Source organism: Sphaeramia orbicularis, chromosome 9 (assembly GCF_902148855.1).
Source record: "Sphaeramia orbicularis chromosome 9, fSphaOr1.1, whole genome shotgun sequence".
Lineage (NCBI taxonomy): Eukaryota > Metazoa > Chordata > Actinopteri > Kurtiformes > Apogonidae > Sphaeramia > Sphaeramia orbicularis.
This window is the reverse complement of record NC_043965.1, coordinates 35100847-35124172: the sequence shown is the minus strand read 5'-3', so window position 1 is coordinate 35124172 and position 23326 is coordinate 35100847. Positions and strand designations below refer to the sequence as shown.

The window sequence follows — 23326 nt, the reverse complement described above, 5'->3', positions numbered from 1 at the left end:
TAGAATAAAAAGTGCATTTGTCTCCAAATGTTGTGGAATTAAAAGACAACACTGCAGAAAATGGAAAATATTCAAGTAAAGTACAAATAGGCTACCTGAAATTTAACCTTGTGCAAATGTAGGTAACTTAGAATGTGCATGTGTTTATTGAGCATGTTTCATATTCCAAGACTCTTTAATACCTTAAAAGTCTATAGAAACAACCAATTTCTTAAAGTGGTTGGAGTTTAAAATTTTTTTGTGACCGTAAAATGTCTTATTTTGAAAACCACAACCGGAAATCATGTTGCGGTTAGCTTCATCTGCTAACAAAACGCTGTTTTTAAAGGGAAATCAAGGTTGTTGAGGTCTGGGGAGGGAGTAGCAGGTTCAAGGTAGGTGTAGTTTCTTATCTGTGTACTGCCTGTGTCATGAGTATCAATATTCCGGTCCTCTAAATGCGTCTTGTTGAACAGCTTATCACTTAGGTTAGCGGAAATCAAGATGTGGCCAACTGTCAAGTCAAGACAACTGGTGAAGTGCAGGCTAACCGGCTAGCTAGCATCAAGCTAAGGATGCTAACTGAACCATTATTTACCCGGTTCAGGAGACTTAACGGCTGGACTGAAGTGTTCTTGGGTTCGGTTGGTTTCCGTAGGCGAATGTAACCAGTGCACACTATTTTAGTAAAATATAATGTCACAGTTGTGGTCTGTTAAAGTATAGTGGTGAATGTTTCATTTGAACTGGCTGCGGGCAGTGGGGGTGTTATGGTGCTGGTGGTACCTCATACATTACTCAAATATTAGCTTTAACAAGTCTAGACGGTGCGTTTTAACTTCTTTACCTGTAATTTTAAGGCTGAACAGACACACGATCGTGAACTTCCACAAATTTTTCTCACAAGTAGTCTTTGTTGGATCCATTTTATTAACCTGCTGACTTTTGTTAGACTGTGAATGGCCCTCTCTTTCCATATAAGTTTTCTTCTATCAGTTATCGGTTAAGTCGAACAATAATCGAATATTTGACTCTTTATAATGTTGTGAGTCTTTACTATGTATTCAGTGTTTAAGCGTGACTGTTTTTAGAACTGGGACCTGAGTATCTAGTTTCATTTTTGTCATAAATGACAATTTACTTCCTTGATCCTTACAATATGATCAAAATTGCAATATCTGTAATAGCTGCTTTTCTGCTGTAAAGGTTAAAGGAGTCACGACATAACCATTATATTTCTAGAATAGTGGTTCTACAGAGGTGCTTCAACCCTAAAATCACATTTTCCGCTACATGCTCTAGTAGGCTGCAGCAAAAATCCCTTTTTTCAGTACAAATGAAATTGACATTCCCACTAAAAGGTGGCAAGTTACCAACAACCTTAAATAATTCCAGCTCAGTTATTACATATAACTTGTTACATGTAGTGATTTTAATTTTTTCCCTAAAATTGAAAATATGTAACAATCAAAAGTACACATTAGTTATTTGAGGACAAAATCTACTCTTTGACTTGATATAGGCCTAGCCATGTTTTGTAACTATACATCTGTCTGTCACATGTAGATGATGATGTATGTTGACTTCCTTTTATTTTGGTGTTCATTTAAACTTCTTGGACTAAAAGGAGATCACAATGTAGATGCAGTGAATATTCATTCTTGGACAAGCCATGCCTACCAGAAAGCACAATGTCAGGCTGTAACACAACAATGAAGCCCTTGTCAGACATATTTAAATATTTCAAAGAAGAGTGCACGACAAAACACAGAGAGATCGAGTTCACTACAAACAAAACTTATTTGTTTGCGAAGGATAATGAGCCGCTGTCAAATGGGAAGCTGAGAGCAAATGCCCATATATCCATGGTGACCGAGGGTCTGGTTGTTTAATGATGCTCATGCAGATGGAGGTTGTGTAGCAGATGGGAAGGGTGAGTCATTGTCTTTTAGAGTAGGGGGTGTCTGTAATGGACATTCTGTTCTCGGAAGCCTTCCCCCTCACCCTTAATTACACCAACACCTTCCCTTAAAAATTACCTGTCATATACACCTGCTGAACAGATACTGTCTGAGGGCACAATTGGTGGAAGTAGATATAAATTATGGTTGTAATCGGTTCCATGTCAAGTGTTTTTGGGGAAGCTGTTGGAGTCTTTTGACAAGTTCCCATTAATGCTCAAGGAAAAAAGGACATGTTCTGGTATCCTATCTGTTTTGCCCACTTTGGATTTATTTTATAAATAGGTGTGTCTGACTCTGTAAAATGCATAGGCTAATTAGGCTATGTCTAGTAAGTCATTTTGGACCTTGTTCAATGATGCACGACTCAGTAGCTGAAGCAAAACAGCAATATCAAGCATCTCCAAAATTGATCCCTTTTAGCGTGATGATGTTTGTAATACTAAGAAATACTAAATGATTTACTCAACTAGAGAGGAGTTTCATTAAAGCAACAAATACTTATTATCATAATAACCACAAACATTTGTAAATAAGACATGTTTAGGTGATCAGTTGGGATGTTACATTCACTTCTGCATGGAATGTATGATTTTTAAACCTTCTTAGTTTGCCTTAAAATTGAATATCTGACCCTCGTAGATTCTAAAGCTTGATAATATTTTATATAGTGTGCTTAACATATTTCAAGCAATAGAATCTACAAGGTGGGCAAGAATGTTATTTTAGATTTTAAAAGTCAAATCTAATGATTTTGCTGTATTTTCCGATATGATATTCAAGTGAGTTTAGGTCAAAGGTCATGTTTGGAGCTGGATACATATTAAAGGCTCTATTTAAGTATTATATGCATGAATGATATGCAAGTTGATAAAATTGCATAAGAGCTTTGATGTAATTTTCAGGAAGTATTGCTATTGCAAGGTGATGGCAAATGGGGGTGAGTTCAGCTGCTGCTGTAGCAGCAGCTGGAGGTTTAGATAGTTGGAGAATAGCAATATATGGCATCAAAAGATGTGTCCTCCTTGGAATAAAAAATTCAACTATTTCTGAGTAAGTTTATGAAAGTGGGCCAGGTAGGGACAGATAGGAGACAAACCCTTAGGAAGTTGACCAGACTTTACTCTTACTGAAGGTGACCAGAAAATGGAAGTGAGAAGCTTCCCAGTTTTGGCTACTCTTGTAATTTGTGCAATGAAATACGCAGTCTAATGGTATTCAGCAATGCTGTATTTCTACCTTTCTTTGAGATCTCCTTCATTTGATTTGCTTAAGATAAGGTCATCTGACGTCAGTGTGCATTTCCTTTTGAGCAGAGGACACATGTGTAACTGTACACGGTATTAACTGTAAAGTGATCTGTGTTGCCCCATAACTCCTTCCTTCAGCGCCTGACCTTGGCTCAGTTGTTATTCTTTTAAGAGTACATTTTGCTCTGTCAACTTCACTGTTGAAAGTGATACTGTCTTTCTTGCTCACTTAACTTGATAATAACATTATTTATGTTGCAGTTTTTAAAACAACAGTTACAATGTGTTCTACAGATAAGAACAGCAACAAGGTGGTAGAATAATCACTGTCCATTAGTTTAAAGGCAATAAAAACATCCAAAAGGATAAAAAATGATGCATAATAATGAAATAAAACAAGCAACAGACAAACAGACAAAATACTTAAAAGACCAGATGGTAAAATTAAGTGTGGTGATGATTTTAAATGAATGCAGTCAATGTTTTAAGTAATTCTTAGAATTCTTTGTGTAATTATAAATGTTTGTGGTACTAATGTGAGGGGTGTTACTAAGGTAAAGGTCACCATATACATTGAACATCACTGAGAGTGGTAGAAGTGTAGTAGCTTTGTTTTGTCATTTTCATGTTTTTGAGTCTCAATGGTACTAGTTTGTTTTTGCTTGTTTTTTTTTTTCCGGGGAGTCTGATACCAATATTACAAAGTAGAAAAAGTTTCCAATATGAAATCTATCAGCCTAGATTCCTCAGATCTCTCCAGTACCTACTTGAGGTCTTGGCCCCAGTCCATTTGATCTAATCAGGATGTCTCCTGATTAGATCAAATAAAAATAGAGTAGATGTCAAATCCAGAACAGTTAACAGTATATCGAACATTATTTTCCAAAACGAGTCACCTCACTTAATGTTTAATAATAATAACTGGTAAAGATAACTTGTTTCAGGAATGTTTTTTTTTTTTTCTTAAAGGTTGCTATTGAGCATGCTCAGAACATACGTGCCAGTTAGCATGTCATCTGGCTGTCAGCTTTAGTTTTTGTGGTCTGACAAAACAATGTTAAATGTGTCTCTTTGAAGTCAGCTTTGTAGGTTAAGGCTCAGACAGAACCCAGAGTCGCTCAGAATGCAACACAGCTGCAGTTACAGTAGACCCTTGGAGGAGTAAACGTCAACACTGCGCTGTGTGTTTTCCTACTTTTAATCAGATCTTGTGTCTCCTCCTCAGCTCGCTGCTGGTTGCCAGGCCTTCTGGAGCAGAAGAGCTGTGCTGTTCCCCCTTTGTCCTCTCATGCCCCCCCTTGTGTGTTTCCCTGTGTGTTAGTAACCCCACACCCTCACCCACCCCACCCACCTGATCCCTCGTGTTGTGTCACCACTCCATCCCGAAGACCCCGTCTCACCCCATGCTTGGGACAAAGCCAGCTCACTGCCAGCCCAATGACTGCCTGGATCGTCCTGCCTGTCAGCCTGTCTGCCTTCTCCATCACAGGAATATGGATAGTGTGAGTTAAACATTTCTGCTTTAAGATGGTGCACAGGCTAAGAGTTAATCTAAAGTATTAAATGTCCTTCTGGGCATGTGTGGCTTTTCTACAGTACAGAGCAGAACAGCAATAGAGTATGTAAGTTAAAGGATACAAATAGAAGAAATGGGGAAGAAGCAAACAGTTGCACTGTAAGGAATAATTGTCAAACCACCTATGATTTCTTGCAGAAACAGCCTTTCACCATGATCTTTTTTATATTCTATTTCTTTGGACTAATATTTCTAGATTGTTCAGCATCAGATATTCTTAATTTATGTTATTTGTAATTAGAAAATTGAGGGTTTGTTCAATGAAATGTTAATTCTTTTATAAGTTTGCAAACTAAATTTAAAAAAAAAAAAAAAAGCTTTTGCCAGGATTTTTACTGACTTATTTTTGCACACAAGAAAACATAAATGGCTTTAAGTCACATTTATGACAAATCTCGACTTTATCACATGGTTACAGCTGTCTGATACTTACAGTAAGATTGGGTACCAAACCTAAAGACTTATGGTGCTAATTGAATTAGTTGTGCCCTGTCCACATTAATATGGATATTTTTGGAATGGGTATTCCACATAACTTTTTTTTTTTTTTTAATCAAATATCTCTAGACGGCAACAAATCTAGTACAGACACTCAGAACACTGTGGACACTGTAGACCCTCAGATCACGTTGGCCATAACAGATGCAGAAGCATTAGTCTGTCGTGTGAAGTTGAGCAGCAACAAGTTCAGTTATCAAGTTAAAACTGTCTATCTACTGCAGTCTGTTTAGGGTCCTAAAACACCATCTACATGTAGCTAGATGAGACCCAAATATAGAGGTGAAAAAATATATTGCTAAATAACTGTATTGGTGTGGATAGGGCATTGGGTACTATAGAATGTAAAAATGACCACACTTAATTCCAAATTTCAGTAACTATGAACTAAACCTCATCACTGTTTTGCATTCACTATGCATGCACAACTTGTATTTTTTTTATGATATGTTAACAGACAACTTCAAGTTGTGGTAATAGGTTTATTTTGTATGTTGTAAAACTGCTTTGAGTGCTAAAGAGCTGAGACGGACAAGAGTGTAAAATGCTGTAGAGGAGGCGAAAATAATGTCTTGCACCATAATGTCCATAATGTGTGATATTGTTCTCTCTTTGAAAATTGATATTGGAAAACAATCATGGAGAAACTGATATTGAAACCAAAGTATTAGTATCAGTACAGGTATCAAAATCCGTGTTAATGTGCAAAGATTCATACTGACATATCCATACACAATCTAGTTTATGTCCATGTGCTCCAGTGACTACTCTGCTGAATGACTCTTTCTTAAGCTGAGTACAATCTTGTCTCTTTCACAGCTCGCTCTGAGTCATAAAGCTGTTTGACATTTGCCTTTCCTTGCATTGAATTATGAAGTGTTTTTTACCCTGCAGGTATGCCATGGCTGTGATGAATCACCATGTTTGTCCTGTGGAGAACTGGTGAGTGATTTTTCTTCTTAAAGATGCGAAAAGATGGGTATAAAAGCAGTATATCTTCATATCTGGACAGTTTCATTCCTCAGACACCACTGGGGAAATTAAATGAACTGAACTCATTATGTCACTCCTATAGGTCTTACAATGTAACATGCATGGAGGAGCTGCCTCGGCCAGGCTTCCCCAAGACATGTTGCACCATCCAGGACATCCCCCTCATCAGGTTTGCTGCTCTGAACTGGAGTTTATGTTTTTGCAGAATACAAAAGCAGTTTGTCAGCAAAAGCCCCAAAGCATGAATTTGCACCTTGTTACACTATGGTTCTGGCAGTCATTAACCCATGTTTTGCATACCTTGCATTTATTTAATCTGCAAATCAGCCTCTAACCACGTATGAGTACAAAAGCCCTCTTGTAAAAAGGCATCATGAGATTAGTAGGATTTTTTTCCCAGTGTACATAGAGGGAAGCTATGATCCAAAGTTCAGTTTTATGTTTTCATATTATGGCAAGGTGCTTTTACATTAGTTTATCTTTTTTGATCCAAGCACAAAAATCTCAAAAACAGCCTGTCTTAGTGGAAACCACTAAAGTAATAAACACTGACAGATGGTTTAAGGATTGTGGTAAGAAGGCATAAGTTAATCTTCTACCTTTTAATTCAGAGGGTCATTTTGTTTCCCTGTCTGTCCTGTAGTAAATGTGGTTCTTATCCTCCTGAGAGCTGCCTGTTCAGCCTGATCGGCAACGTTGGAGCCTTCATGGGTAAGGCCTCCAAATAACTGAAATAAACAGAAACATGAATGTACAATGTTATGGTGATCAGAGATAAGAAAGTGGTTTGGTTTGGACAAATAAGTCATTTCCACTATATAACCAGGGAACATAACATTTTCCAATTGTTTTTTTTTTTTCCCCCCATGCACTCTTTGAATTCCATGTAATTTGCATTCAGAGATTTGTTTTTTAAAGAATAAACAATAAAAATAATCTGCACTTTAAAAAAATTATGAGCTGAAACCTGCTGAAAAAAATACTGATCTTTGTTGTACTGGACTGTTATCAATCCTGTTATTTTTTTGAGTTCAGGATTTTTTATTTTTTGAGCCATACTCCTTGTTTCACAGTATTATTATGTTATTTAAAAAAAGGAGCATATTAGAAGTAGCAGTTCTTTCATTTGATCCCAAGTTACCTTTGCTATTACAGGGTTCCCACGGGGTCTTAAAAGTCATGAATTTACAAATCTGCATTTATTACTTTAAGAAAGTCTTTAAAAGATATTAAATTTGAGATGGTAGGTCTTGAGTTCTGTTGCCATAAACTTGTTCACTGTGTTGTGTTTAAATGTGTCCAAACTGCAAAGAAAGTAACGTTAGTCTACTCAGTTCCACCCGTTCTAACCTGACAATTTATATTGAAATTGGGTACCAGTTATTGTTAACTTTGCAGCCCCAGGTGAGAAATGACTTGGAACGGTGGGAATCAAGGTATAGGAGTAAATCCATACATTTTCCTAAATTCTAGGAGTCACAAATTTTGGCCAGTATGGCTGTGAAATGGGCATTAAATTCTGTTCTAAGTAGTCTTAAAAAGGTCTTTAAAAGTCTTAAATTTAACTTATATTTAAAAATTACAACATTGTTTTGAAAAGTGTCAATATGATTTATATGTATATTGATATAGGCTAACTTTATTTAGTTAGTAACACATACTGGGAATGTTATGTGCTAATTGCTAATGCTAGTTGAGTAAAGTGAGTTAACCTTAACCTTGTATTGCTAACTTGTATAAATGTATGTATATTTGTATGGGGGGGGGGGGGGGGTGGCCCATTCTGTTGCAGACTTAGAGGCAGAGGACACTGGTCTACCACAGAATTAGCCTGGTTTCTGAGTTGGTTCTTGCTCTTCGTGGCTCAAACCTGTGTGACTGTATTGTCCTGTAAAGCTGCTAACTCTCCTTGAGTCCTTAAAAAAAATCAGCAATATGAAATTTAGGGTTTTAAGATCTGTTTTCAGTGAGATATTGATTGGATTTAGAGTTTGGCTGCTACCTGTTTGGGTGTAAAAGCAGAAAAAAAACAAGCAAATGTCTGCCATCATCTAATATTTTTCTGTATTCACATCAGGAGCATCAGTTGAATCGGACCTTAGTGCAGCAGGACATGAAGTGCATTTATAGTGGGCTTAAAGCCTTAACTTGTTGAAACCTACATAAACCAATTTATCAGGTTATGTATGTTTTCAAAGAGGAGGTTCCATTTGGCTTTTTTCCCTTTTTTAATCAGTTGCCCGGTAGTTGGTAACACATTCCAGATGACAGACTCAGAACTATTATCAAGGAAGTGGTGTAGTTGGGGTGAAGAGTGTACCGTCTGTTGTGTGTTCTGTTCGTGCTGTACAGCGCCCACAGACGTCAGCCTGATATAGAGGGGCCTGAAATAGCCCACGCTCTCTAATCAATAATGAATGCGGATTTCCTTCCACTTCCCCCCTCTGTCCTCTCTCTCCTGCATGCATCCTCTGTGGCCTTCCTCCATTACTCCTCCTCCTGTGTGGTTTTATCACCTTTCAGTCCTGCCCCATTTTCCCCCTTCTGCTTTAATTGCCGTTCTCTCCTGCTGTTTTCACTCTGGCTTCTTTTTTGCATAACTTCTCCGTTTCCGTATGCATTTCAATATTTTCAGTACTCTGGATGTTTTTTTCTTGTGTGTACACTGCATTTCTTCCATCCCTTGTTTCTTCAGCTGCGTTTCTTTTTTCTGTTGCGGCTGTCTGGATGCTTAGGTTGTGACCTGTTGTTGATCTTAATATTCTGTGAGTTTTACTGTTTAACTGCCACATCATGGGTGACACATGACTGCAGTTTGCATATTTAGAGTTAGAACCACAATCCAAAGTCTGCTGAGGAAAGTGTTTTTCTTACGCAACCAGAGACGTCAATAGTGAATGGAAAGTGTGATTTCTGCAAGAGCACTAAAACAAATCTGCTGGTCAGCAAATCGTGCAGTCGCATTACAATTGATCTGACTTCTCACTCAATAATAATAAACTATAATCAATCAAGAACATTGTGTTGTTGTAAGCATTTTTGGAATCTGAAAATCTGTAGGAAAACCAGCCCTACTTATTTTCCATTTATAATTGATATAGTAACTAAATGAACAATTTATGTCCACTGACAGAGTTCTCTTTAAAGGCTCCTGCAGTTGTATTATTCATTTAATGTATGTTTGGTGCTCCCCGCATCAATGTGACGGTGCCTCCTGTGTGTTACAGTGGTGATGGTGTGCCTTCTGCGCTACGCCCAGGTGATCGAACACAGCCACCGATGTTGGGTCAACACCAGCGCTCTAGTGTCCGGCTGCACCAACGCTGTGGGTCTGGTCATGGTGGGCAACTTCCAGGTAAACATCACAGAGATTTCCTCAAATTCCTTAAATCATAGAAATGCCTGAAACCTTCTGTAAGTGAAGAGAATAAAAATGGTTGTGCCCGGACTTCCTCCTGAATGCCGTTTAACATTTCAGTCAGTCAGTGTTTTCATGGAACCAGGTTAATTTGAAGCAAGCTTGTACTGCCATGTTTGTCACCTTGTTCTTTTTTATTTAAGTATAACTGATCATAACTTAGTACAAAGCCTCATTTTGATATAGTCCTGTTTGGTTAGTAAAAATGACACTTTATACAGTCTCTACACTTCCTCTTAACATGTGGAATTAAAAGCTCTCAATGTCAAATGCATGTGTGGCATATAACTCACAAAACATCCCAAACGGCACAAATTGTAAAAAAAAAAAAATAAAAAAAAAAATATGGTGCACATTAACAAACCAACACAGCTGTGATTGAAATCAGACACTAACACTTTATATCAGTAAATCATGTCAGGTCAGGGTGTTGAAAATGTAATTTATATCTTTGTATTTAGTCCTATTTTTTACTGTTGTAATTAAATAAACAGTTGATCTAAATATTTTTTTCAGCTTTTGAGGAATATAAAATATCACAACATAGCATTAAAACTAGAAAAGCACTCGGAGAACGCAGACCTCCGTCAAGGCAGATCAGCCCCCCCCCGATCACCACCAAAATTTAATCATTTGTTCCTCGTGCCAGTGTCAACATTTCCTAAAATTTTCATCCAAATCCGTCCATAACTTTTTGACTTACGTTGCACATGGACAGACAGACGGACAAACCAGCGCCGGTAAAAACATAACCTCCTTGGCAGAGGTAATACACCACTGTGGTGTGAGAGATGCTCTGGTCTCCAGACATGTTGGATACAGACTAGGGCTAATCTCAGTTTTGGTTTTTTTGTGTGTGTTTGAAAACCATGACAATACTACAAATCATGATTAATATATCCCCTGGAGTCCCTTCTTAACAAAGACCAAAAAATTCACATAAAATATGGAGCAATATATGCTTTGTGAATGTGTTTCTGTGGTCATTGCTCATCAGTGATGCATAATATTAAATGTATTTTTACCTGAATAAACTCATTGTGTTTATTGATATTTACACATTGAATGGTTGGGCAAAGAGTATCATGACTGACTGTTGAGTTCATGTAGACAAATGGTGAACTTCGTCACACTCTGACTCACTGTGTTTTTCTGTTTGACAGGTTGACCATGCCAAATCTCTACACTATGTGGGTGCTGGTGTGGCTTTCCCGGCGGGGCTGCTGTTCGTGTGCCTGCAGTGTGTGCTCACCTACCGCGTGGCTGTGACGGCCCTTGACTACTGGATGGCCCATTTTCGAGTGGCTCTGGCACTGGGAGCGATGGTCTCCCTCGTCCTCAGTATCCTTTATTCACTGTGACATCCATCTGCCTGTGCAGATGTCTGTTATGTAATGTGTGGCAAAACATTACAGCAGCATGAGTATAATGAACTAGCCATCTTCTCTGATATGGTGCACATATGCTGACTGACTTATGACAGGGTTTCTCTGGGACCTTGAGTGTAACATTCAATTATCTGAATTTTACACCTTTTTAAATGTGTTAAATACATTAACTGTTGGTATAAAAATGATAGAACTATGATGCTGATGTTACAACTATAGAACTGCATTATTTCAGCCTGGTTTCTAAATGTTTTTGTGAAGTATTGGGGATGATCAGTGTATAAGTAAGATGGTTCCCAACATGTTTCCAAATCTGGACAGTAAGAAAACCCTCAGCTATTTAGGATGTTACACATAATCCATACATCAGAACAGTCTAAATCAGACAAACAAAACCAAGCAGTTGGATATGAAACTGATTCATCCTTTATTTGGACTCAGGCTTTTCTCAGTCTCTTTTTTTTTTCATCAAAATCCAGGTTAAACAATCATAATAGTACTGAATAAGAGTAGCAATAATTAAAGGTAGTTCAATAATTAAACCCTATCAATACTTATATTTTTGCCCTAACAATAAATATGTCTAAATTTGTTCCATTGATGTCTAGTGACTAAAAATAGTTTGTCCAGTCTTGGTAAGAGTATTCAGTTGAAAGTTTTACATATTATCAAAGCTGCAGAGCCTCATGCATTTACATGTGAGTTTGTCATCAGGTTGAGCCTGTTCTGCTGTTTAAGTTTAATTCACTTGTTTTCCTCCAGGTCACCTCTAGATTCTGACAGAATACTGATAAAAAGCGTCTTTATTCACTCATTTGTACCAGAGATGTTTGTCATCCTTGACTTTCCTTCCTCTCAGGCGGCATCTTCTTCATTCATGAGAGTTTCATCCTGCAACACGCTGCCGCCATCTGTGAGTGGGTCTTCACAGTGGACATCCTGGTCTTCTACGGCACCTTCACCTACGAGTTTGGCACCGTCACCAGCGAGACCATGATGGCCGGCCTGCAGCAGAGCCACCATCATGGGTCAGGGGTCATCATGGGCCCCAGGGGGCGGAGCTCAGCGTTGGGCGGGGCAACCAAGGGCCTCAAGTCACCCGGGGGAAGCAGCACGTCCACACATCTCAACTGTACTCCGGAGAGCATAGCCATGTTGTAGCTCTGCACCCCAAAGGTCTGAAACGTCACCGCAGAGTTTCCCATGAGCCACAGGGAGGCAAGTGACAGGGGCAGCATGTGACGGAAAATGGGTTCTAGTGCTGTACGATCCTGTTTTTATTGTAATTTTTTTTTGTCCCTCTCTAATGTTGGCTCCTGGCGTTCAGTCGGTGCTGAATATCTGGAGCCAAAGTGAGTACTGTAACCATGAATGTTTTCAGGACACTTTTTTTTTTTTTTTTTTTTAAGTAAGCTGTTGCATCACTGGTGTTTTGACGGAAACAGAAACTTAATCCACACAAGTTTCCCCTTCCTGCTGACATTCCTTCATGATCTGCCCTCCCGATGCTTAACGTGGCCCGTCTGTTTGGGCCTTTAGCTTCTCACTGCACGGCACACTTTCTGAATAGGGGAAAAAAAACTTCATGTCTAAGATTTGAGTTTGCATAGTGTGTAGAAAATACTGAATGTGTGCAAAGTGAATAGTTACCAGTCCTTTGTTTGTTTTTTTTATAGGCTGTCGACATATGGCCTTTTTTTTAATCAATCAAGCAAAAGTGATCTGGCAAAAAAATTTTAACCTGACAGTTTTTAGTTGCACTCTTTTTGCCTGATCCCTGCAAAAGATGATTTTGAATGCTAATTTTGATGGTATTTTGAAACAGTTTTACTTATACATGTGTCCACTACATGTCATTTTGTGAGTTTAGGACATCTGGGTAAAAACTACTGATCTGTTCTGCTGTTACGACTGCGGCTGTGCGCATTCACCTTTCAGTCTGTCCACTACTGATGCATGGTTTCTTTTCAGTATCGTCATGTCATACTACCTTTTCTCATCATGTCCAGTGCAATAATCAGTCATCTGATATTTTACTCTCCATCAGAGTGGATGATGCCTTTTTTCTGTGTGTTGGAGTGAACACAGGGCTCTTATCTGTAAAAACAACAGCAAGACATCTGAAGTGCCCTACGTGAGCTAGGAAAATGCACGAAGGAGAAATTGGATGAATCTGACACGTTTGCGTCCACACACTTATTTAATTTGATTCAAGGCTGGACCCTTGGAAGCCTTATTTTGAGAGTAGGTTTTCTTTTTAAAGCAACATTGTTCAGAGGAAAGAAGTAAATGCTTGTAGACCTTTGTGCCATAAAACTTGTTACAGTGGTGTCAGTACAGTGTTACAACCAGACGACATACAGGTTGTAGATGGTGTGTGTTTTTATTTAATGTTGCCAATTTCATTTTCTTTTTTTTTTTTTAAGTAGTAAATTAAATCAACACCAAACTGCCAAACTCTCACTGCTCAAGCTGACTAATGCCGCCAGGAAAAGTGTAACCCCATATTAATTTTATTCTTTTTTTTAATGTGATTTTTTTTTTTATGTGTGTGTATATTTCATAACTACACTTGCACAGTATTTAGCCCTCTGCGTAGTGTTGAACATTTTAACCTGTCTTACTACTGGATGCCAGCAATACTTGTTTTTAAAGGTCGCATCACCTACCTCTTTTATCTTCTGTGGGTTTGAGGTGAAACCGAGAGTTCTGACATGTTTTCCATCCGATAAAATGTCAGAGGTCAGTATTTGTTACGCTGGTGATTATGACTGACGGGTGGATCCGATGTTAACAAAGATCATGTGTCAGGTTGTATAATGTCAATTTTCTTTTTTATGTTTTTGCCTAAGTTCTTGTTTCTTCACTGCAACAAACTTGACAGATGTGTTTATTGTTCTGTCTTCTCTTGCCAAAAAGACTGGAGTCTACTGTTTTTTGTTTTTTTTTATTGTGTCTTTTGGTGTATGAACTGTCTCAGCCTTATCCCTCATACTGTGCCAGAGGCGTGTGTTCAGATGTTTTTGGGGGGTTTTTTTGTGTTCTTTTGTTCAGCTGTAGCCTGTTTGATCATAATGTAACCAAGTCACTTCAAAATGGCAGCTTGTATGAACCCTTACATCAGGGTTGGATTTAATCTGTAAAACCATCTACCATCTTCACAAGCCAAAATTTAAAGGTAGACTTTTTGTTTCTTTCTGTGCATTTCAGTCGATTGCTTTAATAAGTTTGTTTATGAGAGAATCCTGTATTACAAAAGGTTGCCTGACCTGTACATGTCTTGAACTCCAGCAACAGCAACACAGAAACAATCTATCAAATATTTACCCGTCTAATTTCCTGAATCTGAAAAGTGTGTGTAAGAATGGAAATGTTGGAGAAATCCCTGAAAACAAAACACAGATTTTATTTCCTTTTATAAATTCTGTAAATATGTATGATTTGTCTATCATTTAGGTATTTTGATTTGACAGAGATTTATATTCAAATATGAAATAAAAAAAGATAAATTATTAGCAGATGTTTTGTTGGGTTATTTAATCATTAAAATACTTACCAGTAGGTTTGCAACAAGAGAAGCTGAAGTTTGCAGGGTTTTATCTGCTCTCAAATAGAGAACTTGCCAATTAGATTTACACACTAGAGCTTCACAAGGCTGCGTAAGCGTAGTATTACTAATAAGTGTTGATGCTAACCAAACAGAAAAAGTGAAGAAACTTTTTTTTTTTTAATCAAAAGTCTGTTTATTTGTAAGGACAACTTGGCAGACACTGACATGTTAAAGGTCAAATGAGACATCAGTGGCTTTTGGGTTTTTTTGAAGGCTACTGCTGATGCCGACAAATCTAAGGTCCATCCATCAACAAACATTTCCCTGATTATTGCTTTGGTCTGAAACATGTACAATGTAAAATCTGTTAAATTCACTGTAGAGGATTCCAGAGTTATCTCAGTTTGGGCTCAAAGTTCTTAAGTTTTAACAAAGAACTCATTAAGAAATGGGAAAGTGAAGTTTAAAATTGTCACAGTACAATGACTCCTAATGGAATCAAGACTGTATTTACTGCAGCTCAACACCATAAATTCACCACGAGGGGCGAAAAAATCTGTAAAATGTTCTGCACTCTACCTTAAGGCCAGATCCTTGACGTGCAGCTCATGGGCCTGATGTGGCTGTGACATATCTGGTTGACCATTTTCTAATTCAGGATGAAAATGCGTGAATTCTTACATAAACCTATTTATATATATCTGCATTTAAAACTAAAGTGCAGCTGCAGTGACTGAATGCAGTAAAATATCTGAAGGTTCTGCCATGTATTTAGTTCATTTCATTACCAAGTCAGTTAATTTCATCTTTCAAGGACAGATATCTTTAGAGTTAAAATTAACTGGACCCTGGCCTCGTGTCATCTTGTAAAAATGGTTTGAGCAAAGCAAGTTCCTGCCCTCGACCCTCAGTTCAGGACACTATTGGATTCAGATTTATTGAAGCCTTGGTATTTAGAGTCAGGTCATATCAGCCTCTTAAGACCATGTTCCTTTTAGCTGTCTATCATGAGTAGAATAGTTAACTGTTCCAATGACTAAATTTATAAAAAAAAAATTGCATAAATTAACTTTATGGAATGATTTTTCTGTAAATATTAATAAATAATTTCTATTGTCTGGACGAACACCTTTTTATACAGTAGAAGCTCACAAATGTATATAAAAGTAGGTAAAAAGACTGAAACATTACAGAGTCTAAACACTAACACTGTCAGGTCATGTGTACATGGCTCCGTGTAGATCTTCCAATCTATGCTCCCTCTGTTTTCTTCTCTCCTACAGGACAGAGAAGGTTGTTCAGGCAGGGACTACAGCAAAATTATCTATTAACTATTTCAACATTCATATGTATGCACTAACCTTGTCTTTTTTGAACTCCTCATACTCTGGATTATCTGTTGGCAATTCAAGTCGGCACAGCGGGCAAGAGTTGGTCTGGGATTAAAAAATATGGAAAACACAAGGAATTTTAAGCAGCCTGGGAAAAAATAAATATATATACACATCTCTGAGGTAGAAATCCAGTGTTTTACCTTCCCTAGCCAGGGCAGAATACATCCTGAGTGGAAGAGGTGTTTGCAGGGCATTTCTCGAACCGTCTCTTGTTCCTCAAACTCCAGCAAACACACAGGACACTTTAGACCTTTGTCTGTAACCAAAAAAAAAAAATATCACATGAATTATTTATAGCGTCAGTTTACAATTTAAAACACTCAGTTAGCACAGATGCCTAACTGTTTCTTACATGTGACCCTAACAACTTTCATTAAGCTCAATAAAAACAGCATTGAGGTAAGGGCAAAGCAACTGATTCTCTTCTTTTCCACTCGTGAACACTGTAAAAGCGTGTTAGATACAGTGCCCCAGAGAGTATTCACAGCGCTACACCTTTTTACATGTTTTTGTGTTACAGCCTTTTCAAAAAATAGATTAAATTCATTTTTTACCTCTATTTAAAATAGATCAATCAAGTTTTATTTATATAGCCCCAAATCATGTCAAAAAAGTTATCTCATGACACTTTACATATAGAGCCAGTTGAAAGCAGACTCTCAAGCCAATTTACAGAATCCTCCAGGTGCAAACACTTGTGACTGGTGACAGTGGTGAGGAAAAACTTCCTTTTAACAGGCAGAAACCTGGAGCAGACCCTGACTCCTGGAGGGTGGACATCTGCCTTGACCAGTTGGGGTTTAAGAGAGAGGGTAAAGGAGGAGAAAAAGTGAGAGAGAGAAGGGGGGGGGGGGGGGGACATGGATGCCATTGATGCACAGCAAACTGAGCTTGAACTGTCAAAAAGTAGATCAGCTGGTGCTAGTACAGCCAATAACCAGAACAAATACATAACATGTACATAAGTACTGACAGCATTTACTCAGTACTTTGTTGATGCACCTTTGGCAAATTACAGCCTCAAGTCTGTTTGAGTATGATGCTACAAGGTTGGTGCATCTATTTTTAGGAAGTTCCTCCCATTCTTCTTTGCAGAACCTCTCCAGCTCCATCAGGCTGGATCGGGAGCATCGATGCACATCCATTTTTAAGTCTGGGCTCTGGCTGAGCCACTCAAGGATATTCACAGAGTTGAATCTTCTCCCCAGTCCTGGGTCCAATACGCTCTGGAGTATGTTGTCATCAAGGACTTCTCTGTGCATTTCTGCATTCATCTTTCCCTTGATCCAGATTACTCTTCCTGTTCCTGCTGTTAAAAACATCCCCACAGCCTGATGCTGCTACCACCATGCTTCACTATAGGGATGGTATTGGGCAGGTGATGAGCGGTGCATGGCTCAATCTTTGTTTCAGCAGACCATAGAATTTAGTTTGTCATGATCTGAGAGTCCTTTGGGTGTCTTTTGTCAAACTGCAGGCGGGCTGTCATGTGCTTTTTACTGAGGAGTGGCTTCCATCTGGACACTCTACCATACAGGGGTGACTGGTGGAGGGCTGCAGAAATAGTTGTCCTTCTGGAAGGTCTCCTCTCTCCACAAAGCAATGCTGGAGCTCTGCCAAAGTCACCTCCTGACTAGGGCCCTTCTCCCATGATCGTTCAGATTGGTGGGCGTCCAGCTCTAGCAGGAGTCCTAGTGGTTCTAAACTTCCCCCATTTACAGGTGTTGGAGGCCACTGTGGTCATTGGGACCTTCAATGCTGCAGAAATTTTGCTGTACCTTTCTCATTCATGTCTAATCAACTGAATTTGCCACAGATTGACCCCAATCAAGTTGCAGAAACATCTGTACAATGATGAGTGGAAACAAGATGCACCTGAGCTCAATTTTGAGAGTCATGGCAAATGCTGTGAACACTTATGTACATGTTATATTAGTCAAACTTTTTTCACTTTGTCAAGATGAGGTATTGTGTGCACTGTATTTTAAGAAAAGCCTTGAAAATCACTTTCAATTCATGAAACCTTTATTCTATTTACAGGGGTTGGACAAAATAATGGAAACACCTAACATTGTGGCATCATAGAAGGTGTTTCCATTATTTTGTCCAACCCCTGTATCTAAATGCAAAAATCTTCTTTTTTTCAGACACAAAAATAAAGGCTTTAAATATTCTTTAGCCTCTCTGGGATAATGTCAGTGAATGTTTGTCACCTGCTTGTTCTGGAGAAATAACAACCACAGAGAGGGTCTGAACAACAGCTTTGGCAGCAGGAGGAGGAAGACGCTGATCCCAGTCCGACAAATCGAATGCACCAGGGTCAAATAAATCCACACCCTGCATTAAAGATCTTCAGAAAAAACACCATCATTTAATCAGAGAATTAATCAACAGTATGCAGATTATGGATGAAAAACATACATCTCTGAGCCTCACCTGGCCAGTTCAAGCAGTGCATTCTGACGATACTGTTCCTCTGGGTTTGTAGGCTCACAGTCGTGTTCATCAAAGTAAGATGCCATTCTACCTCTTTAACTTCTTTCTGATGGTAATATAGAAACTGACAGCTTAATAAACAAATATAAACAAAAACACCTTTTTTTTATTTCTGTTCTTTATCATTTATATTCAAGGGATTGCTTTCATTCCAATTTTCTTGCAGTTGTTTGAAAAGGGACAATGTACACTAAACAACAAATTAAAAATATACATGCAGCAACGTTATCTGAAAAGGGTTTCTTTGGTAGTCTCTTTTGTCTGATGTTGCTGTGGCATCCACAAATGATATTACTCATGTAGAATCATTACAAAACCTTACATTAAGCAATGGAGAAAAAAAAGCAAACACAATTAATGTAAAACAGCATATATGATACATTTATATTACTTTGATTTTCATTGAACCAGTTCTTTAAACTATTTACGTGGATAAAAGGATGCGGACTTGAATTAACTGCGGTATTACATTTCACTGATAGGAAGGTCTGCCTATATGTATTATTTCTGTCCCTCTATGTGCAGATCCAGTTACAATTTTGCAGTAGATTTCAACCTCATAGCACCACTTTATGGAAGAGGAACTAAAACGTGATTGTTGTAAACTACACAAATATTTTTGTAACTGATGACGGTCTCCCCAGCTAAATAATAGTTATTTAGAATCTGAAGTAAGTTGAATTTAATTGGTCAGTTCTATGGTTTTAGTCATTTTAATATAACTCCAAGAGAAGCAGCAGCTACAAACAGACAAAAACATGAGACAAAAACAAAAACCTGGCCATTGTGCAGCGTTTATTTTATCTTTCTGTGCTTACAATTTAGAACACCGACTCAAAATGGTGAGACTTCTAACCATGCGGTGAAAACATGTCAAGTCATGAATGAATGACAAACACAACTTATAGTTTCAGTTTTGTTCATAAAACGACAAACAAGGACACATACAATGTTTACATAAATTAGAGTTAAAACACTCGCGTACATGCGTGTCTCGCTCTGGTTAGACTATATTCGACTTGAATAAATATATATAATAAACTGTGGAAGGACTGAAAAAACAAAATTATAAACCGTGTCTTGTCTAACTTCACAAAACAGTATCACTTACCTCAGCTGTTAGCATGAATGATAAAAAAAAAAAAAGTCATTCTTCCGGGTATGACGCAACTACATTGACCAATCACGATGGAGGATTTTCTTCTTCGTTTACCTATTGGCGTGGATCCTAAACGCTTCACCGCCACCAACCGATACAGTCGGTATCATCTGAGTATTTTAGGTTATTCTCTATCGTCTTCGTCAATAGTGATGGAACTTTTGTCTCTTTATGGGAACCGTTCAAAAGACTGGCTCTTTTATGTTTTTTACATTATTTTGAAACACCAATGTTTTAATGACTAAATAGGCTACATGTGATGATTGACATTACATTTTAAAGGTGTTTAATTGGTGCAGCAGTAAATATTATCTTACCGTAAAAAAGAATAGTTAGTTCAAATGTGTGGGCTAAATGCATGACATGAGAGGTGACATTAGGCAAATGCTGGAATTTGACAAAAACATCACGGTACATTATGTGGACTAGCCTGTAGCCTAAAAATGAAGAAGAAAATAAAACATTTTCTTATGAAATAACATTTTATTCTCCTCAAAACAAGAACAATAAATGTGTGTAAACATACGGAAAAAATTGCACAAAACACAACAGTGATTAATCACTGCAATTACTTAAATACCTGAACTGTAGTGCAATTCTCAGAACAAGAACAGTATGTTGGTAAACATACAGAAAAAATGCACAAAACATAAAAGTGATTTATCATTGCGATTACTTAAATACCTTAACAACTGTAGTGCATTTTCCTTCAGAACAAGAACAATAAATGTGTGTAAACATACGGAAAAAATTGCACAAAACACAACAGTAATTAATCACTGTTATTAATAAAAAAAAAAAAAGAATGGCTCTTTACAAAGACTTGGTTCCCATCGTTCATTTCAAAGAGCCGTTCAAAAGATTCGATTCGTTCGTGAACATCACATCACTATTTGTCAATGTATTCTTTAAGAATAGACAAAAAAGAGCTAATCGTTGATGTTAATACTGCATTTCTATTGTGTCAGTGACTTTGTGACCTCGTTGTGTTTTTGTATTTTCAGTGTGTTAATTTACCAGTAGTCTTATTTTTATGTAAACATTTATCTCAGTTGCTTTCTCAAATTGTTAAGTCTGATTAATTCTTATCTAATTATTCATTCTGTTGTGGGGGGGTTTTCCCATAACCTACTGGAAACATTAATTAACCTCAGGACTGATTACACATCTGCTTGTTTCCCAGTGTGTTCCTCTTTGCCACTCTCCCATAAAGCTCTGTCTGCCGAAGAACCCGGGCCACAGTCGTCATATGTACAGTCTCTCCCATCTCAGCTGCTGTAGCTTTTAACTCCTTCAGAGTAGTCAGAGGGGACTTGGTGGCCTTCCTCACAAGTCTCCTTTTTACACGGTCACTTAGTTTATGAGGACGACCTGCTCGTGGTAGATTTGCACATGTGCCATATTCCTTCCATTTCTTAATGATGGATTTAATTGAACTCAATGGTATGTTCAGGGACTTGGAAATTTTTTTATACCCGTCTCCTGATTTATATTTCTCGATAACTTTTTCTTGGAGATGCTCAGAGTGCTCCCCCCTTTTTCTTCTCTCCTACATGACAAAGAAAACTGTTCAGGCAGGGACAATTGAGAGATGACAAACTATTTCACCACTTATATTTACACGCTAACCTTGTTTTTTCTTAACTCCTCATACTCTGGATTATCAATTGGGATTTCAAGGTGACACAAGGGGCAACAGTTGGTCTGGGATTAGAAAATATGCAAAATACTGAGTGGGAATTCTAAGCAGCCAAAAAAAAAAAAAAAATCAATATGTGAAACACAAATCCAGTGTTTTACCTTCCCTAGCCAGGGCAGTATACATCCAGAGTGGAAGAGGTGTTCACAGGGCATTTCTTGAACCACCTCTGGCTCCTCAAACTCCAACAAACAAACAGGGCACGTTAGACTTTTGTCGGTTATAAAAAAAAAAAAAAATCATATTAATCATTTTAAGTGGGGAGGTTTACTCACTTAAACCAGAGTTTTCTTTATGCTAACCTGACTCATTCAGTTCTGCAAGCTAAGCTTCCTTTAATTTTTCCCTGAGTTACACTCTACTACTAGTACTGCTTCATTGAATGTTTGTCACCTGCTTGATCTGGAGAAATAACAACCACAGAGAGGCTCTGAACAGCAGCTCTGGCAGCAGGAGGAGGAAGACGCTGATCCCAGTCTGACAAATCGAATGCACCAGGGTCAAATACATCCACACCCTTCATTAAAGAGCTTCACAAAAAAACACCATGATTTAATAAAAGCATGCATAAACAGTATGCAGGTAATGGATAGAATATTTACATCTCTGAGCCTCACCTGGCCAGTTCAAGCAGTCCATTCTGATGATATGGTTCCTCTGAGTTTGTGGGCTCACAGTTGTGTTCATCAAAGTAAGACGCCATTCTGCTTCAAGTGACTTTTATCTTCTTCCTGATGGTAGGATGGACACTGGTAGCTAATTAAACAAATATATACTCTATTTATTCTTATTCTTGATATTTTCATTTATGTTTGAGAAATTAATCAGATCCTATAATTTTTATTTCAGTTTTTTAATGTATGTATGCATGTATGTATGTATGTATGTATGTATGTATGTATATATAGCCATCAGGCTTATATTAGTTGTCCCTTCATTGAACCACTCCTTTAAACTACATTTATGTGGATAATATTACAAGGATTTCAATAGTGGACCAGAATTGCTTTGCTGTGATTTGTGAAAGAAAGACACTGAATTTTTCTTCCCTGCTATATGCAGCTCTAGTAACTCGTTTTGTAGTAGATTTGAAATTAGTGGAGCCAGTTTGTGGAGAGGGACCTAAAACATGCATGCTATAATATACACAAACATTTCAGTCATTGATGAGGCTTTCCCAGTTAGACAGATTACATGGAGGAGAGTCAAAAAGTTCTCAGACAAATGTAATAAAAATTTTACCAAATAATTAAATTATTTTTCAGGTTGTAGACAGTTCTCTATCTTACCACAGTAAAACCATATTGTGTGTCTTTCAATAACATGCCCTGTATAAGTTACTTGGATCCCACTATTTTGAATATGTGACTTTATTTGACATATAACTGATCCTCTCTCACCGTCTGTTGCTTGGATCTTTTGTCGTGAACTATGAGTGGAAACTTTCTTCCTTAATTCCTGAAATGCGCTTCCTAAAGACACAACTTGTCTTATTTCATTTGTGTCATAAAACGACAAACGAGGACAAGTATAATTTTTCTCTTCTTGAAACCATTCGGGTACATTTACATATGACTCTGGCTTGACTGTATTCAACTTAGATAAATATATTTAATATGTTGTAGAAAGGCCGAAAGAGCAAAATAATAAACCACGTCTTGACAAACTTACCAGCTTCACTTACCTTAACTGTTAGCATAAATATTAACTTGTCCTTTATCCGGGTATGACGTATTTATTTTGACCAATAAGGGTAGAGAATTTTCTTCTTCTTCTCTTTGATGTCCTGTAAATATAAACGCTTCACCGCTAAATGATACTAACTACATCAAAAAAATTTGTTATTCAGAATTTCCTTATGTTCTTTGTCAAACTATTTTTCTACGTACAAAAGAGCCATTTTTGTTTTTTTAATTTACATGCTTATGTAACACTAGAATTATCTTTACTTAAGCATTTATCTTT

The 23326-nt window shown here is 37.7% G+C and overlaps 2 protein-coding genes across 6 annotated transcripts; one reads left to right on the top strand and one right to left on the bottom strand.

Moving 5' to 3' along the window:
* Positions 1–302: 302 nt before the first annotated feature.
* On the top strand, positions 303–14581 carry LOC115425934 (transmembrane protein 150A). Its single transcript, XM_030143818.1, has 8 exons — positions 303–374; positions 4416–4692; positions 6159–6206; positions 6340–6426; positions 6901–6968; positions 9485–9612; positions 10839–11016; positions 11923–14581. The coding sequence occupies exons 2-8, from the start codon at positions 4628–4630 to the stop codon at positions 12222–12224; spliced, it is 876 nt and encodes a 291-aa protein (XP_029999678.1). The 5' UTR covers positions 303–374; positions 4416–4627; the 3' UTR covers positions 12225–14581.
* Positions 14582–14875: 294 nt separating this feature from the next.
* On the bottom strand, positions 14876–23058 carry rnf181 (ring finger protein 181). Of its 5 annotated transcripts, none has more exons than XM_030143822.1 (6): positions 23046–23058; positions 18444–18549; positions 18221–18357; positions 16148–16263; positions 15975–16049; positions 14876–15890 (listed from the first exon to the last, which is right to left on the bottom strand). In XM_030143822.1, the coding sequence occupies exons 2-6, from the start codon at positions 18527–18529 to the stop codon at positions 15831–15833; spliced, it is 474 nt and encodes a 157-aa protein (XP_029999682.1). In that variant the 5' UTR covers positions 18530–18549; positions 23046–23058; the 3' UTR covers positions 14876–15830. The 5 variants fall into 5 exon arrangements, with proteins under 5 accessions (XP_029999682.1, XP_029999681.1, XP_029999683.1 ...); XM_030143821.1 differs by lacking the exon at positions 23046–23058 and adding an exon at positions 19615–19784; XM_030143823.1 differs by lacking the exons at positions 18444–18549; positions 23046–23058 and adding an exon at positions 21979–22122.
* Positions 23059–23326: the final 268 nt, after the last annotated feature.

Bases quoted from the DNA above. Each gene is read 5' to 3' on its own strand.
- LOC115425934 (XM_030143818.1), top strand. From the start codon at position 4,628: ATGACTGCCTGGATCGTCCTGCCTGTCAGCCTGTCTGCCTTCTCCATC. The intron at 6,427-6,900 runs GTTTGCTGCTCT...TCTGTCCTGTAG, and splicing joins CAGGACATCCCCCTCATCAG to TAAATGTGGTTCTTATCCTC. The intron at 11,017-11,922 runs GTATCCTTTATT...CCTTCCTCTCAG, and splicing joins GATGGTCTCCCTCGTCCTCA to GCGGCATCTTCTTCATTCAT.
- rnf181 (XM_030143819.1), bottom strand. From the start codon at position 22,064: ATGGCGTCTTACTTTGATGAACACAACTGTGAGCCCACAAACTCAGAG. The intron at 21,572-21,754 runs GTGACAAACATT...AACCGACAAAAG, and splicing joins TATTTCTCCAGATCAAGCAG to TCTAACGTGCCCTGTTTGTT. The intron at 21,212-21,462 runs GTAAAACACTGG...TTTGTCATGTAG, and splicing joins TACTGCCCTGGCTAGGGAAG to GAGAGAAGAAAAAGGGGGGA.